General features: G+C 41.6%; 1 protein-coding gene across 7 annotated transcripts in view; it reads left to right on the top strand.

Moving 5' to 3' along the window:
• TLE1 (TLE family member 1, transcriptional corepressor) overlaps positions 1-18,466 on the top strand; it is an 89,717-nt gene that overhangs the window by 33,469 nt on the left and 37,782 nt on the right. For 4 of the 7 annotated variants that reach the window (XM_079926850.1, XM_079926851.1, XM_079926849.1 and 1 more), the window contains exons 7-8: positions 10,356-10,560; positions 11,299-11,315. The exons of 1 other annotated variant lie outside the window; for it this stretch is intronic. In XM_079926850.1, coding sequence (XP_079782976.1) covers positions 10,356-10,560; positions 11,299-11,315 — 222 coding nt within the window. Of the gene's footprint in view, positions 1-10,355; positions 11,177-11,298; positions 11,316-16,339; positions 16,446-16,838; positions 16,922-18,466 lie in introns of those variants that run through there. 2 more of the 7 variants (XM_079926855.1, XM_079926854.1) reach the window with 2 other exon arrangements.

Raw genomic sequence — 18,466 nt, 5'->3', positions numbered from 1 at the left:
CACCATAAGTTTCATGCTGTGGCATATGCTTGATTTTTGCTTGAAAGGAATTGTGCGCGTCCTGGAAAATCGAAGTAGCATAAAATTGGGTTGACAATTCAGCAGACCTTTGCACCCCTTCATTGAACATGCAGTGTGTCAGCCTGTCTCCCCAGAGGGGAGGAGGCTCTGGGAGGCTGTCTGTTCCTACAAGCAGCAGCTGCGCGCAGGGTAAATGCAGCCCGGTTTGATAGCAGCTGTCAGTATTGTTCAGGGACCGACTTAGGGTAAAGAACACTGGGAGAGGCCATGCTCTTCGTCTGCATCGACTTTCAAGCTAAGAAAAGAAATAGTAATTTAACGGTTTAGACATCTATTACAAGTGTGAAAGATCATGAAAGAGTACCCTTTAAAATGCAAATGAGCTGAAACATTCTCATTCCCTTTAAGGTACAATCAAGGAGCTTACTGCTTGCTTGACAGGGCTACAGATATTTCTCTTTAGCAAACCTGGAAAAAGTTAAATCTTCTCAAGGACACCAGGCTTCTAGGTAAGCTCAGCTGTGTCCTGGGACCGTGGCTGCTCTTTTAGGAGGAAGAGAGAGGTTATGGTTTTTTCCGTTTTTGTAGCGTGAATTAATGGTGCCCATTTCTCACCAGCATAGAAAACTTAGTTCTCATATCTGACGGAAAATACTGAATTTTAAATCTTTTTCACCACAGCACCTGCCTTCAACCTACGTAGATTCCTGGTATTTAAGAAAGATAAGCTTCTTAGATATTTGATACTTGGAGAAACTATTGAGATATTTTTTGTTATACTTTTTTTTTTTAACAGCTTGACTGATGGCATATCTGGTAATTGGCAGACTAATAACTGCAACCTTACTTTTTGAATTTTGCTTTTTATAAGCTCTTTTGTTATTAAACGTGTTACGTTCTTGTAACAGTAAAAATGCAGAGATCTTAATAGATACAGGGTTTGTTTGGTTTGGCAAAAACTCCCTTGTACTTGAGAAAACAAGTTCATTGTGGGAAGGAAACTTATGTATTTGAACCTTGGTGGTTTTTTTTCCCCCCCAAACATCAGGATAGTCTCCACAATTTAATCAGCATTCCTCAAAGATTTTTTTTTTAGTTTGGAATGCTATTAAAAATGCTCAAACCGAAGTAGGTTATTGACTGACGTAACATTTTATTTGTGGGATAGCTAATGGCTACCAGAAGGAAAGGAAAATTGACGGACGGGCTCTTCAGATCACTCCCCATTGTAGTATTTGGGGAGTTGGGAACTAAGAGCTCTCTTCTAGCTGCTCTGATACTACAGAATTGACTTTAAGTTGAGATTGGGATTCCAAATAATTAGTGTTATCTTTTAATTGGGTTTATATCACGTATAATTAATATAAATCATATAAATATAGATATGGATATATACATACCTGTACACACACAGATTTTCTAAAAAATTGATGTGTAATTCACAGGTGAGATGCACAGCTCCTGAGTGTACGGATTGATCACTGGCGCATGCACACACCCTGTAGCCCACATTCCTCTCTGGGTGCAGATTGTTCCCACCTCCCCAGGAAGTCCCCTTGTGCTTCTTCTCAGCCAAGTTTTCCCACCCCCCTAAAGAAACATGGTTGCTTTTTGATTAAAAAGTAGAAGAGTAAAAGAATAATTAGCAGAGTGTGATTTTCTTTATTGAAACAGTTACATAGTTGTATATCTATTTCTAACCAAATACCTACTGCCTAACTTCTCAGTGTTTTATGCTCATCTTCCTAAGACCGTTTGTATTGTGTTAACCTGGACAAAGCCTGGGCCTAGGATGACATGCACTTGGTTGGGACTTTGCACTGCCACTTTTTATTTTTATTTTAAAAAAAATGTTTATTTATTTTATTTTTGGCTGCATTGGGTCTTGGTTGTGGCACATGGGATCTTTTGCTGCGGGGCACGGGCTTCTATCTAGTTGTGGCACGAGGGCTGTCTAGTTGTGGCCTGCGTGCTCAGTAGTTGTGGCACACGGGCTTAGTTGCCCTGCGGCATGTGGGATCTTAGTTCCCAGACCAGGGATTGGACCTGTGTCCCCTGCATTGGAAGGTGGATTCTTAACCACTGGACCACCAGGGAAGTCCCGGCACTGCCACTTCTTAGCTTTGTGACGTTGTACAGCCAGTTAACCTCTACCAGTGTCCTTCTACAGGACAATGGATAATACCATTTACCTTGCATGGCTTTTGTGGGGGGTAAGACCTTGGCTGGCAGCCTTCAACGAGCATGTGGTGCTGACACCCTGAACTGAGGTTCTGTCTGCCTGGTTTCTCTCAGCACCTGTAGCAGATCTCTGGGTCCAGTTGGCCAAGCTCCTGTGAAGGGGCGATTGCTCCTAGCAGCAGGTCACCTCCTCCTTTGTCTTTTCTGGTGGTTACACGGATGTTGGTGTTTGAGATTAGACCCAGCCAGATGCTCTGCTCCTGCCATTAAGTTGTCGTGCTTGAATGACTTTTAATGAGGACTCAGAAGTGCAAAAGCACTGCCATTTAACTTTTGACGAACAAACTTATTAAAGTTCAGAACCAGGGCGGAAAGCTAAGTTAGGGGAGCAGATGGAGGGGTTTGAGAAGCAAAAATGTGAGGACAAGGCATCACTGGCTTGCTTACTCAACGTAGAGAGGAAAGGGCACCAGGCCTTTTGCTGGCCCTGGGAGGTGGCGGGGATCCTTGTGATAGAATTGGAAGGAGAGAAGAGTCAGAAGACATGGACAGATGAACAGTTCCCCTACCACAGAATGCCAGATTTCTGATAGCTGCCTTGATGCTGACTGTTGGATATAAGAAAATTTAAACAATTTCCCATAGCAGTGCTATGAACATCAGGGAACTCAGGGAAATTTGGGGTTAATGTAAGCAGCGTTGTTTGTCCTTTCTCGTTTATTTGGATGTGATCTGACTTACTTTACATGAATATAACTTCTGTCAAGGCCTATGGGGCTCAGGTTTGGGGCGCCAGTTCGTGGTCATGTGTGTATACTCCTGTTCCGTAGGCAAATTTATAATTCTCTATACTTTAAAACAACTTAGTATGAAATAAAAGAAGTCTAGGGTGGTCTGTGGTGTCTGACTCTGTGTATTTGTGTAGGTGATGGCTGTGAATACAAACTCCTGATGTGTCTGCAGAAGAAGCCATTCTGTCCTTGAGAGATTGAGTTGTAGACCTAAAGGACTCCCTATTGTTGCAGGAGATGACTGGTTTAAGGATTAGCAAAAATGTTGGATTATTTTTTTCCTCCGGTTGTAGCTGTCAGACATCTATAGGATTGTAGTGTGGGAAGTTTAAGAGGATGAGGTTAGCCTCTTATTCTTATGAGTATGCAGTTAATCCCTGGAAAGCCCATCAATAACCCAGCTGTAAGTTTCTTTATAAAACAAATTCACCCTGAGAGAATAATGCATAGCCTGCTACCAAAGGGAGTAAATAAAATGATGACAACAAACATGGATCTTCCAGCTCCTATTTAGTGACATACCTGCCACTTAAAATTCCACCAGTCTAGCCCTTTTATTAATTTTCCAAAGAGATGGTGCAGTATCTCAGAGAAGTCTTTTATGCATCCTACCTCTCCTTTAGGTCGAGCTAGTTTTTTTTTTTTCACTGAGGGTACAACTAGGTATCTCTGACAAATGCAGAGCTTGGCTTCAGTGTCTGGGTTCTAGTGAATTGGGCAGTGTGCTTTTTATTTATCAGGAAACTTACTGAAGCATTGTCTACTTGTTCATTTCCCCATATATTTTCGTATGATTTTTATATGGATTTCTTAGAAGAAGGCATTATAACATTTTCCCTCTTTTCAGAGGAAGAAGAAAAATCTTCAGAAGAGAAAGTTGAGCATCTCATTTTAGAAATGAGATCTATGCAGTTTTTTTAAAATTGATAGATGACTTAACATACCATATCATTCACCCTTTTAAGCACACACAGCTCAGTGGTTTTCAGTATATTCACAGACTTGCACAGCCATCACTACTATCTAATTCTTGAACATTTTCATCACTCCAAAAATAAACCCATATTCATTAGTAGTCAGGCCCCATGCCCCCTCCCCTCAACCCCCTGGCAACCACTAATCTTTCTATCTCTGTGGATTTGCCTGTTCTGAACATTTCATATAAATGGAATCATATGATATGTGGCCTTTTGCGTCTGGCTTATTTCACTTGCATAATGTTTTCAAGGTCTATAGATGTTGTAGCAAGTACTTCAGTCCTTTTTATTGATGAATGATACTCCATTGCATCAATATGCTGCATTTGTTTATCCAGTCAGTTGCTGGTCATTTAGGTTGTTTCCACCTCTTGACTGTTACGAATAATGCTGCTGTGAACATTTGCGTACAGATTGTGGACATGTGGACATGTTTTCTTTTATCTGGTGTTTATATCTAGGAATGGAACTCTGGGTCATATGGTAACTCCATTTAGCTTAAACAGCCAAGTGGCTGTACCATTTTACATTCTCCCTAGCAGTGGATGAGAATTCCAGTTTCTCTGCTTCTTCCCCAACGCTTGTTATTGTCCATTGTTGTGATTCTAGCCCTCCTGGTGGGTGTGACGCGCTGTCTCACTTGTGGTTTTGATTTGCATTTCTCTGATGGCTGATGATGCGAGCATCTTTTCACTGGAACCTTATATGGTTTTAGAAATGGATCTACCTAAGTAAACATGGCTTTTAAAAAACTTATTCTAGTTTAGGTCTTTTAAGTCACGACGGAAACAGACACCCAGGGCAGGTAGGATGAATAAGTCGGGGGGTGATGCAGAATGAGTTGGCCTGTGCGGATTAGCTGAAATGCAGAAGCAGTGAAGACGAGTTTAGATGCTTTTCAGAATTTTAGGCCTTCATCCTGGTGCCTGCCTATGTACGGGCCATCAGTGTTGCTTCTGCATCTCATTTTCTGTGGGCTCCCGCATCGAGATGGAGCCTCTCAATGGATTTATGTATTTATTTATTTTATTGTCTTCAAGTGGCTTGCGAATTCTTGGCCCCAGCAAGCAGTTTCTGCCTGTTTATCACCCTTGTCCCCTTCACGCGAGAGGCCATCCACATATTGGGAGGTTTTCAGATAACTCCTGTAGTAGTGTCCTTGATGTTTCTCCTGCCACATAGCTCTTCCCCACTTTTCCCACTTGTTTATCATAGCACACCAATTTTCTTTTTCTGTACTCTCCCAAGATAAGAACTGAGTGTTTTAAAGAACAGAGAAATAGAAGAAAATCAAGGATGACTTGGAGAGAACTGTCAATAAATGCTACTTTTCACTCCCCCCCCCCCTTTAAAAGTGTTTAAATACCAAGTGCTATAAAGGCCACTTACTGTCACGCTTTCAGCATTAAAGATGCTATTTTGGGGCATGGTTTTAGTTCTGGTTGGGTTCAGTTTGTGATCTGTGTGACATAGTTTTCCCAAAGGTTATAAAGTGGGTTAAATTTCAGAAATTCAGTGGTTGGTGATAAGGAACTTATTAGCATCTAGTGGGAATGAGAGGGACGTTGGCCTTCGTTTTTATTCTGGTGTCCTTTCCACTTGTACAGGCAGCTCTGTGGTGATAAACGCTGTGCCACACCTGTTTTAGAAACAAAAATGTAGAAACCGCTGCACAGTTATATTAAGGCTCTGAATGTAAACGGCAAAGTCAATTTCACATAGCAACATAATTGACCCAGTCTGCACTGGGTAAAGTGTGAATTAAAATTCTAAATGTGTGGCTGTTGTTTGACATGGATGAGGTTATTTTATTCCTTGCGGGTTTTCGGTATCACTAACTCAGTGTTTGGTGTTTGTTTTACTTGTCTCCTTCCCAGCCTATTCAGATTGTTTGGGTTAAGAACAAGTACAGTTATCTCCTTGTGCCCCAAACTAAACCTTTCCCTAATCACCTTTGAGGCACCAGAACAGTATGTAAAAGTTCCCATTTAGCTCTTTTCCCCAATTGTTTTGTAAAATGTGAAGTTTCTGTTTGTTTGTTTTGTTTTGAATTGTTAGTGGAGTCAGCGTTAGGAAGCAGAGGCTCATTTTTTTTGAGCTGTGACAGGGTACTCGTTGGGGAAGGGACAGTGAAAAGTTAATATTTTAAAGTACTTCTGGTTTTTAAGCAACAATTTGGCAAGTCCTTTGGCATATAAGAACATGGTTTCTAATGTAATGGGACAGAATTCCAGCTTAGATTGAGACCAGAACTTCTCACCCTCAGCACTGTTGACATTTTGGGCTCGTGAATTCTCTGTGCTGGGGGCTGTCCGGTGCATTGTAGGACGTTTAACAGCATCCCCAGCCTCTACCTACTAGATGCCAGCAACACTTCTACTCGTCTTTCCCTCCCAGTTGTGACAACCACAGATGTCTCTAGATGTTGCCAAATGTCCCCGGGGTGGGGAAAGTGGTATTGAAATTGTTTAAGAGCTACCAGTCTAGATTGATACATATTGCCCCAAACCACCATTGTTCATCAGAAATGCCTTTTCTGATAGCTTTATAAACTGTGTTGCTTATGTGTTCTGTGGTGTATAAATCTATAAGCATTAACTTAAAGAAAATGTTTACTAATTAGTTCAAGCTAATGAATGGGTAGAAGGTTGAATTTTCCCAGCCAGCCTTGCTGTCACGTTGAGAAACATTTTACAGTTTCCCCGATGATTTGGGTAGGTTTGGGTCTATGGAGGACTGATTCATGTAAATTCCCCTAATTGACGGAGCCATTGGATTTTTTGATGTGTTGCTGGCTATATAGCAATGTCAGGATCTCTTTTCTTGTAGCATATATTTTTAAGTAACATTCATGTTTCTTCCTTTTGGTGAAGGTGGTGAGTACTAGTCTGTCCCAGGTAAGCCGTGTTGAGAAAAAAATGTTCTTTAGGACACATGGGGCAAGTGGGCTGCCCTTTGGGGGAGTCAGTTGTTTCAATCTCCTGGATGTGGGCCCTCTGTTCATTTCAATAAATATTTTATCTTAGAAATAACACTTATTACTTATTAAGCATCTTCTTCTGAGAGAAGCCAGAACTATCTCTGTTTCAGCTTGATTCTTCTTTATCGGCTTCCTTGGACGAGAGCTAGAGCAAAAGATACTTTCCTTTTTCAGATGTAGGGTATTGGAAAGTGGGGACTGGAGGGATGGCACTCGTGAGTCATAAATCTAAGAACAAATTCCCATCTGTCACTGCTGATGAGGCTGCATCGTGAAGATGGTTTTATTTCCGGGTAAATGCCCAATAGTGAATGTGGATTGTCTCTGGGTGTGCAGTATTGCATACCCTCAAGAGTATCTCCTTACCTGGGAAGGGAGAAACGTGAGGTCCTCGGTGGAGAAAGAGATTGCCCTCTTCCTTCCCCTTGCTTGGGAACACTAGGTCTGCAACGGATCCCTTGTGAACAGGACTGGGCTGCTGGGGTCACAGGAAAAATGCTGTTCTGGGGACTAAAAGCTTTGCAATCATTGTTCTGGCTATGAGCCCCACGGCAAGCCACTCTTTCATCTGTGAAATGGGAGCCATTATGCCCGCCCACCCTTCCTCCCTCTGGTGTATTCCGAGCTGAGGCCAGATAAGGAAGCTGGAAATATTATCTAGGGGCACTGCATGGTAGGATAAAGAAGGAGAATGTGAGGCAGCAGTATCCACGTTTCTTGGGTCCTCAGCATCTTCAATAGCTGTGATTCATCCTGTCGCTACCTACTAAGTACTCCTTTCATTTTGTGATAGGATTTATGCTTTTTAAAAAAAAAGGAGGAAGAAGGAGCTTTCAAGATCGCCAAGCTAAGGATGGAAGAACCTAATTGCCTCTAATAATGGGCAGTGAGCTATCTCTTCAAGGGGCCTGGAAAGCTAGAGCAGGCTAGAGGTGGGACTTACTCATGGCCAATTAGGCTGTTGGATAGCCCTGTTGAGAGCTATTTGCCTGAAGGTTGAGTTTAACTTTGCAGGTCTGTTTCACAGCTGTGGCAAAGCCCCTTTATTTTATAAGCTTAGTCTTTCTTTTCAATAGTACATCAGAGAATGCTTTCCAGTTCATCTTTCCAAAAACCAACTTGGGCTTGGCAGAAAATCTGCTTCCTTCTAGCATATCCAAATATCACCTGAGACTGCCTTTGCTCTAACATAAAATCACACGTCTGGAGTTGTGTTTTGGTGTCTCCGTTTGGGGGGGAACGTTAGAGGGGGGCTGGGGGTGGGGTGCAGGGAAGGGTGATAGGGTTGGTATCCTCCACCCTATAGTTAAATTCCTTCCCCTCTGCTTAGCCTCTCTCATCTTCTTTAATCAGTGCCGTGCTTAATTACCCCACCGCACCCGCTTGTGTATGCATCACTGCCTTTCCCCCCAAGAAGCCGGACATTGCTTTCACTCTGAGTAATGATAGTAATCGCTGGTAGGGCAGACCTGTTCCTCATCTTTCTCCGAGCACATTTCTTATGGCAGGTGTCTAGTTCCTAATTAAGTGCTAATGAGCATGCCTAGTGGACCGTGATGCTGCTGCCAGCTCCTTCAGTTTTATGTCCTGCTACTGCCAAGCTCTTAAAAGGTGACGGAGCAAGAATTAGTGTCTGTGGGATGACAGGAAGGTGATTTTATGCATAAAGAAGTTGTTATTATGATCTCAAATGGTGAATGAGTAGTTTATAAATACTTTCCAAGAATACTATTAATGCTGCCTGCTCTGACCTCACCCCTTTTCCAGTTTCCCTCGCATTAGAACTGTGCTCTCTTTGGAAGGAGTGGAGGTTTAAAGAGAAGGTTGGCGCCTAAAGATTTTTAAAAAGGTACTAGGAGTGGTTGAAAATTTACTGTAAAATGACTATAGATGCTGCCTTCTGCCTTTTAGATGCTGCTTTCTCTTGCTCTTGAGTGCCGGAAGCATAATGTTTAGGATTCAGTCAAAGATCAGTGGTCAGGGTGGAAATTGCTGAAGATCTGGTGTGAAGATCTAATATATTCAGTACGTGCAAGGGTGTAATAAATAAAACGAGTAATTGAGTCCCAGGGAAGTGAGCACAAATCAGAATCTTAAGAATTTCCTAACATTACACCTTAGAAATTGAGCTTTAATCGTTTTTACTGTCTCATCAAAAACGAGTTTTATGTTGGACAGCTGAAATGTGGCCAGATTTATGGTGCAAGGGCCATTGCTTGGATACTTTTTCGTTTCCTGCAACAAATCTTAAATATATGAGAGCAGTGATACTCTAAAGTGAACAGGTTTCTAACTTCTGGAATGGGTTAAGTGAGAGAGGCGAAGGCATTTGGGAATGGGGACTTGGTCATCATGGTTGGAGTCCCACACAGCTGGTGGGAGTGCCTTCCTCAGCAAGGTTCTTGGCCTGAGTCTTGGTGTTTTCCTCTGTGACACGGGAGGGTCACACGGGAGGGGGATGGGTTTGGGGCATGGGGCCCAGGAGAAAGGAAGGGATAAACAAAGTTTTGTCTCCAAGGTTCCTTCCATTTGTCACATGCGTGGCTCCCTGAGGGCTCCCTCTGTATGTGGTGGTACCATGACTAGAGCACAGCCATGAGGGTCCTTCCTACGTTGACTTCACTTCCCTGCCACCTGGTGGGAGAAACTCAGTGCCTTGAGCCCCATCTGTGAAATGGGAATATCAATACTTCCTCCATTCTGTGAGGGCTTGATGAGCTAAGGGCACACAAGTACATGAGAGATGCTAGTTCTTCCTGCTTTCTAAGTTCTGTTAACTAAAGATAATGTTTGGTTTTGTCTCATCCTAACGTTGTGGTAAGTTAACGCAAGAATGCTGGGGTGCAATGGAGTCACCTAGTAACTGGTGACTAGTTGAGAATATAGTTTCTGTATATTAGGATGCATATCTGCACCTCCCCTATTTTAACCTTTCTGAAGTCAGAATGAGTCTGAAATCCGTGGCATCTTAGATTCAACGATGCACTGGATTTCATCCTTGGAGGCGCTTAGAGATGGAACTCACCACCGTGTGAGGGCTTACTAACTTATCCAAGGTTGCTAATAATCAGTAGCTACACTTTCAGGGGGTGAGTCAGGCCAGAAAGTGACAGTGTCGATCTGAGGATTATGTTTTGGGAAGATTATATGATATCAGGTAACTGAGCAGATGAAAGCTTTTGATGGACTGAAAGTGCTAACCACATTTTTTTCTCTCTTTCCTCCCTGTCTCCTTGCTCCCTTCCTGTGTGTGTGTGTGTGTGTGTGTGTGTGTGTGTGTGTGTGTGTGTCTGGAACCTCCTGTTCTGTCTCCTCCATCCTCTCCTGTCACGTCTGCTGCCACCACTGCCACCACCCCCCTCTCTCTCCCTCCTCCTCTTCCTCTCTCACCGCCACCACCAACAGCAGCAGCAGTTGCAAGCTCAGCATCTTTCTCACGGCCATGGACCTCCAGTGCCCCTCACCCCTCACCCTTCGGGACTTCAGCCTCCTGGAATCCCGCCCCTCGGCGGCAGTGCCGGCCTCCTGGCGCTGTCTAGTGCTCTGAGTGGCCAGTCTCACTTGGCAATTAAAGATGACAAGAAGCACCACGATGCAGAGCACCACAGAGGTGAGAGGCCGGGCAAGCCGGATTAGGACCTTGCCCTAACACTCTTACAGTGCTGCAAAGTTTGTGCACCGCTAAAGAGAGCCCCAACCCATTCAGAGAGCAAACAATGAGCTAAGAGGAACTGTCTGTCGCACAGCTTGGCCACTGAAACACAGTTCACCCTGGAGGTTTTCAGGGTTTAACGTGGGCATCTGTAGATTTCTCCATCTCTTTAGATGGCAGGCATCTTGACATCTTGGCAACTGCCTCATTAATGCCAGTGGCCTGTACCATATTATGGAAAACTGTTAACTGCTTAATTGGGTAATTTTCAAAGAAAGTAATGTTGTTAAATGGGGCGAAATAAGAAGTTAAATTTGAAAGTGAATGTGTTCAAATGAAAGGTTTGATAATTGCATCTGTTACTACTTAGTTTCATAGGCTTTAATTCTAGTATGCATTAAATATTGGGCAAAATTGCACTTGACTAATTTTTGAAAAAAAGTAATTTATTCTGTCAAGAAATTTTAAAAAAATAGGCTTTTGTGTATGGTTAAACTGTAAATCTTATGTTTACAAAATACTGTAATTTTCAGGAAATCACTGTATTAGGAATGTGCAATGACTTATATAAATAAAAGCCATTTTAAAACTGTTTGGGGCTTGTGTTCTAATTATTCCCCCCTTTTTTTTATTTCTGTTCTTGCCTCTGTGTCTGAACGGGCATGTCTGTGCGTTTCTTGGTAACCTCGGGAGCAGACAGAGAACCGGGCACAGTAAGTACCCTGACGCCTGCTGCACATAAACGCGTTCTCCCCCCCTGCAGTGCACCCTCAGCCGCCTTTCTTTAAACACAGGCACAGACACGTATATTCTACTCTCTCTCAGCGACCTGTTGTTTTTCTTTGTTTTTTAAAAAAATATGACTGTTTCCCCCCACCCTTTGTCTTTTATAAAAACTTCCATCAGGTGAGAGGGAGGCAAAGCTGTTTGCTATGATTACTCACTTGAAAATACACTTTGATCCCTATGTGCCCCAGACCCATTTAAAAAATATGTTTATCATTGCACTTCGAGTCCAGGTTTACCTGTAGTTTAAGAGAGTATTCATTTTTATCTTAAGTCAGTTCTGCAGGCAAGAGGTCACAATCCATATGTGAAATTAGTTAGTATTGTGTTATTTCTACCTAAACCATTCATTATCCTCTGCGAATGCGTCTTAGTTTCTAGGTTTCCATATCTAGTTTTCTTTTCATAATTGTCTTTGGAGTGTGAACTTGAACTTAACTTTATTTTAGTCCAAAGAACTGAGTGTCTGAGTAAGCTCTCAAAACCAAGGAAATTCAGTGCACGGGGCTCTGTGCTTATCGAGTTCATTTTTTTTCCACCAGCCTAAATCTTACTCATTTTACATAAAGCACGTTTGATCTGTACACATATCTGCCGGTTACTTGTGGGGAGGCCTGTCTCTAAAATGCGTCTTTTACATGTTGTGGAACAAACAGAATGAGAAATTGGCCCCTTTTCAGCTCAGATAACCTCCAGTTTTTGCCCCCTTCCTTCCTTCCTTCTTTCTGAACATGGCAGTATTTTGATCATCTTCAATCTACATATTGTTAAAAAATAGGATACTGAACTTTTAAATCACTCTGATACTTTCTTATGTTTGGGGGGATGATGTGTAAACTTTTTCAGTTTAGGCACCCCTCCACACACACCTTCTGTGTAGAACGGTAGCTATTTTTAAAATTCTCTTTGGGACAGAGCTTTGTTTTACTTCATGTGTCAGGATGTATTGGTGGAATGGATAATGGTGAAAGGATGAGGTAGGTTTTCTTTGGAAAATGTTGGGAGGAGAAAAGGGGAGAAAAAAATTAGATCTAGGGAATAAAATTACCTACTCCGAAAGTATGGACCTAAGTAAACTGATTTATGGAGGTGACCTTTCTATTTTGCTGTTTCAGTGTCCCTATAGATTGTCATCTTTTCTGTCATGTTCATTCAATAGAGTATCACATTAAAAACCCTAATCCTGGGCGAGAGAATAGAGATGGCAGAAGATGATGCTGGGAATGCCCACATGCATTAGTCTGCTGCATGTTTTAATCTATTGAATTTATTCTAGGTTTGAGACTTGATTTCAACTTTATGTTATCAGTACTACTGTTCCACCTTACGTCACGGTATATTTATTGAATGCTTACTATATGTAAGGTAATATAGGAAATATATCTGTAGTGAGGGATGTGTAGGGATATGTAGGTACATGTATCACAAGCCCTTTCTCAAAGAACCAAGGAAAAGCAACAAAAATACTAGAAGATACAAGGCTGCAGAAAGTTTTAGCAAGAGTTCTAGACAGTTGTGGAAGGGATACCATGGTGTATGCCTCTCTGAAATGCCAGTGGCAGGAAAGAGTAGAATTTGCACACTTAAGCTCGTAGAGGCATTTTTCCATAACTCGGTATGACTGTATTTCTGAGTATGTCTAATAATCTGTGTGTAATTTTGGCTGGAAGATATAATCAAGAACTTGACTGGGGAAGTGAGGGGGAGGTGGACGAAGGTTAATGAGTTGTACCCTTAAAGAAGTACTAAATCGTTCTTGAGTTTCAGGCAGCTGTGGATTGTTTTCAAGTCGAGTTAGTTTAGTTTGTAAGTCCATGTTGAGTTAGCAATCTGAACTTTTAAGTCCAAATGTGGTAGATACATTGCATAAACCAATCTATAAAATAATATAAAATACATGGTTACTTAATGTGTTATTTGCATGTCTCCTTTTTCACACCAAATTTTTGTCAAGTCTTAATAATAATTTCAAAGAGTATTTCCAGAATAAGTATATATGCTGAGTTTCCTGTGTAATTATTACAGAAAACTCATGGTAATGATAATATAAAACGGAGAAACGACACTAATTTTTAATCTAAAAATTTAATTCAGTCTGTAGAGAGGAATTAAATTGTTCACTGTCCGTATAAGTGGGATTTTGCTGCAGTTACATAAAATTAACTAGCTCTCTTCAAACTTTGTGTAAAATTAAATATGAGACTCAGTGGGTAATGAGATGATGTGTACTGTTAGCTCCTAAAATATTATAGTACTTATCTGTTTAATAAAGTGGTTTGAATTATGAAGTTGAATTTTACTTGGCAGATAAAGTCAGTTCATTGCTCTGTACTGCTGTTTTGTTTGTTCACTCATCGAGGGGTTAAGAGCAGTGGCTATAGGGCAGCGATTTTCAAACCTGATGGTCTCAGAATCTTTTACCCTTAAAGTAAGTGATGACCCCAGAGAACTTTTGTTTATGTGTGTCATATATTTTGAAAATTTTCTGGGTTAGAAATAAAACATTTTAAAATCACTTAAACAGATAAAGAGCTACTTGTGTTAGCATAAATAACATTTTTAATGAAAAATAACTATTTCCCAAAATAAAAAATTGCAGTGGGAAGAGTAGTTTAGTTTTTTTTTGCACATTTGCAGATGTCTTTAATGCCTGGCCTAAAAGAGGGCAGTTGAATTCTCCTCGGCTTCTGCATTCTCTTTGTTGCCATACATTGTTTCGGTTTAAGTATTGGAAGAAATCTGCCCACAGAGAGACACCCTCAGGGTCCTTGGACCAAACTCTGAGAACTTCTGCCATAAAGAAGACCAAGGAGTTCTAAAAAATTCTAGGCTGGCATATAGTCTTGTTTTTTTTTCCTGCCCTTCCTTCTATGTTGAACAAACATATTTTTTATATCAAGTGCAAAAATCAGGGACTTATGTCGGAGGGAGTGTGAGTGTGTGTGGATTGTTATCTGTGAGTCTAAAACTGGTTCATAGATAGTTTATGTTTATTTTTAGTGACAGATTATTCCATTTGCTGGTTTAAGGTTTTATGGTAGGAAAACAAATGAACCTGTTTAATGTAAAACCCAGGAAATAAAGGTGCTAAGAACAGAGAGAAAATACGGACACTATTTTTAAGTTTCTTGTTTCTGAAAGGGATGAATAATAAAGCTAGTAACTTTTGAGAGGTGTATTTTGCTGTTTGGCTGTTTTCTAATTCGCAAACCTTTTTTTTTTTCTAACATAAGCCTATTTACCAGAGTGCTACTACTGAGCAAAAAAATGACCTAACAAAAGCCTTTACTTCTTCAGGAGTAATAAAAACTTTAGATATCCCAATTAATTTAAAGATGAATTGCACTAAATTTTGGCTGAAGGGAATGCACTTTAAATACGTCTACTTGAAAGACCTGGAGTTAGAGAATTGACACGGAGTTGTATGGGTTTTAAGAAAAATGGTAGAATGGATGTTTAAATACTCATTCATTTAGCATATTTATTGACCACTTACTATGTGCCAGGCACTGGCTGAGGCACTGCGTATACTTGCTGCCATTTTGCAGTGATAGCTTTTAATGTCAAAGTCAAATTATGTGTTGAACGAAAAGCACTGAAATATCTAACTCATGTGATCGCTATTTGGAACATTTGGAAGAGGGAGGAGACTTGAGGGGGCTATGTGGGAGAGACTCAGGACAGGGACGATCTGTAGACCTAAGGCGGGTTCCTAGTGGACTTCAGAAGGTCCTGGGACCCCTCTAAAATTGTATGCAGAGTGGGTCAGTGCTCTTACATGGTGCTGAGGAGAGATCATAACATGCATTAAATGCTCCAAAGGGGTTCCTGGCCCAGAAAAGTCTAAGCACTTTTCATCTACTTCAGAGGTCAAAATGGTGCGTCACCATCATTTTCTCAATAAGACACCAAAGTAAGGAGGTTGGGTGTCTTTGGTCATATAGTTAATTAACAGAGGTGGAGATTTAGATCATGTCTTTCTGAGGGACCCTGTTGCCATTCCTATAACATTTCTAAAATTATGTTCACATTTAGAACTTATTTAAAAGTAGTTATGACAGCCATCACTTTATTTAATGTAAGGGGGTGTCTTTATCTTTTTCTTTTCTAGCTGTTGTACTTCACTAGTTTATTGGCAGAGGTAGGACCAGATCCTAGTTACGGACCACCCATCCCTTCACTCTTTTCTAAGACGACACTCAGCAGTATAGAGAGCAAGGAGGAAATAAGGTGTGAGGCTTGCTTTGGGGAATACTTCACTCTTGGCCTGTTTCTGAAATTTTATTTTTTTGAATGTCACAGCGTCTCCCAGTGGCTCTTGAGGACCGTGGCACTGTGGGTGTGGGGGGAAAGGGGACAGTGATAGAAAGAACATGGGTTTTGGACAAAGGCAGCCCCCAGTGGAGTTCTGGCTGCACAGGCAAGATTTCTCATCCTTCTGTAAAGTGGTGATGGTGGCTGTCTGCAGGGTGAGGGTTTAGGGACTGCAAATGGGAAGTCGTCAGACATACCGTAGCAAGCCTTTAGGAAAGTCCTCCCTGACAACAGTAGATGCGTCGTTAGTCACCGTCAACGTAGTTACTTGTGGTTTCCTTTTTAAAAAATGTGTGAGGCTGTTGTGGAGGTGAGGGCTCACATGACCGGTGACCATTCCTAATGATTCTTAGTGTGTCAGCATCACAAAACCCATCCCAGCCTCTTAGGAACTTGATCAGTCTCACGGTGCTCGAATTCATCAAAGGTAAACAGGGACCAGGAGGAGGTGTTTTCGCCTAAATGTTGTTGACCTGACTCATGTCAAGGAATTGCCTGGAGATAAAGGATAAAACTGAAATGCATCACCTGAAATCTCAACATTAAGGCGCAGCGGAAAACATTAAGTTTTCTTAAGTGGTTGCCTCAGTAGATTTTTCTTCTGGCAGAATTTAAAACTCTGTGCTTAAAAACGTAGATCTTCTGGGAAAACCAGCATCACTGCCACGAGAAGGGTGACTCCCTGAAGGAAGGAAAGCACTGGCAGCTTCTTGCTTGTCGGGAGTGGCGTGTTCCTGTGCCAGGTGAGGTGTCTGCTCGCTGTGGGGCCGGAGCTTGCCAGGCGGAAGTCAGGACCTGTGCGTGACCAGAGAATGTTCAGGTCTTACCTCCCTGAGATCTCAGTGAGGATAGGGCATCTTTAAACAAACAGAAAGCGGGTAGAGGCTATTTTCTCCCTCCACAAACTTTTTTAGGCTTCATTTTGTGTTCTGTAATTAGAAACCTTAATGCCCACCCTTTGGAGCAGATTTTGTAAACTTTTATTTTCCTTTTGGCCTGATCATCATCTTCAGTATTCCCTCTAGAACACAGTAAGCAATAAACTTTGTGTCTCGGTCTTTCTGTTGAGGAGAGATGGGTTAAGTGGCGTCCGATATCCAGATACCACAGTCAAGTCCTGACCCAGTGCTTTCTAGTTTCAGGACCTTTTCTTGCAGTAGAAGCATCTCATCGGGGGCTGGAGAATGAAGAGCACTTCGAAAACATGCTTCTAGAAAAGGTTTGAAATACAAATTTGATTTTGGCTGTGACCACGGTCCTGATTAGGGGAATGAAGGTGTTACGAGGTCATTTAAAGATTATTTTTAAACAGTTATATTTGTTATGAGCTCCAAAATTTTTTATTGGTTTTATTTTGTTTTACCTGGAGAAGGAGGGTGGAAGGGCAAGCTGTGGCTGTAGAGAGTCGATGCCGAAGGCATTTTGTGGTTTAGTACTTCTTCCAGCCCAAATACTCACTGGGTGTGTATGTCTGGCTCCGTTTTATTCCGAGTATCCTCCTGTGTCGCCCGTCTGCGCCCGACAGTGCCAAGTTCTTAGATCGAGGTGCAAGAACACCCTGTTTTTTTGTTTTTTTCACATATTTTGCCTTTAAACAATATGAAAAATAGACATGTACCCTTTGGGCCTGCTTCACAGCCAGTTTTCCAAGATGTGATTTCCACATTTCCACATGTCTCCACTTGCTTCCACTCTTCACTGTTGACAAGTGGGGATCGTTAATCGTACAGGTTAAAAATGCATTTGTCACACAGAATACTTGAATGACCAGCTGGACTGCAGCACGAAGTACCACACAGGGTGATGGCTTAATTGGTACCAGGTGTGGATGAGAGGCGCAGAGATGTGATGGGGTGCGTCCTTACCTCATTGTTTTAATGTTCACCGAGAAGTTAATTGTCAGTGTAGAGTGCGCTAGCAAATTAGGTTCCCACTGCCTTAGTGTAACTGAGGATAAATGAGGTGTCATGAGTTTCCAATCTGTACCTCTGACACAGACACTTTTCCTGTGAGGAGGACACCATTCCCAAGGGGAATTAGCATGGCAGCTAAAGAAATCCATTTGAATAATGTGTATTATTTTCGCATTAGGGAAACCTGTCTCGCTTTTGCTGTCTCCATGAACGGGTTTTCCTTTCACATTTGCTGCTGGTGGCTTCAAGGTTTAGACTTGGTTGGCAGAAGAATTGCTTTGAGGTCTCAGGATAGATGAAGGATACATGAATACTCTTATAAAGGGTTTTGGCCACACTGACAATGTAAACATGCTTTCTTTTATATATTCTGGAGTTTACCTTCCAAGATACCTCTGTATACATGAACAACCATTCCTGTTAAATTGCCAAAGAAAAGTAAAATTCTTGGAACAAGACTTTAAAGACTATTTTTTATTCATATTAAAGCAGCTGAGTCTCTTTACCTTGGTCTTGAGGGGGTGGGTGTTCAGAGCATGAAATAGAAACATGATTGTCTAGAATGGTCAGAACAAAGGTGGTACAGGGTCCAACTCTTGACATTTTCTTCCAATTCGACTGAATGCTCTTTGAAGTTCAAAAGACTCTTCTGCTTACATGGTAAGTTCTTATATGAAGGTATGGTTCAGTACTTGTGTGTTTGCATGTTTATTTTTACTTTAAGAGAATACACTGTCCAGTTCTACCCACTGGGTTCACATTGCCACCAACTCTCTAGTTAACATGTGCCCACTCAGCAGGGAACGGTTCTGGTGTGTGTTTTTATAAAACATGGTTCACCTATTTGGGAA

Source organism: Stenella coeruleoalba (assembly GCF_951394435.1).
Source record: "Stenella coeruleoalba genome assembly, chromosome: 7".
NCBI classification, from domain to species: Eukaryota; Metazoa; Chordata; class Mammalia; order Artiodactyla; family Delphinidae; genus Stenella; species Stenella coeruleoalba.
This window is presented reverse-complemented; position numbering and strand designations above follow the sequence as displayed.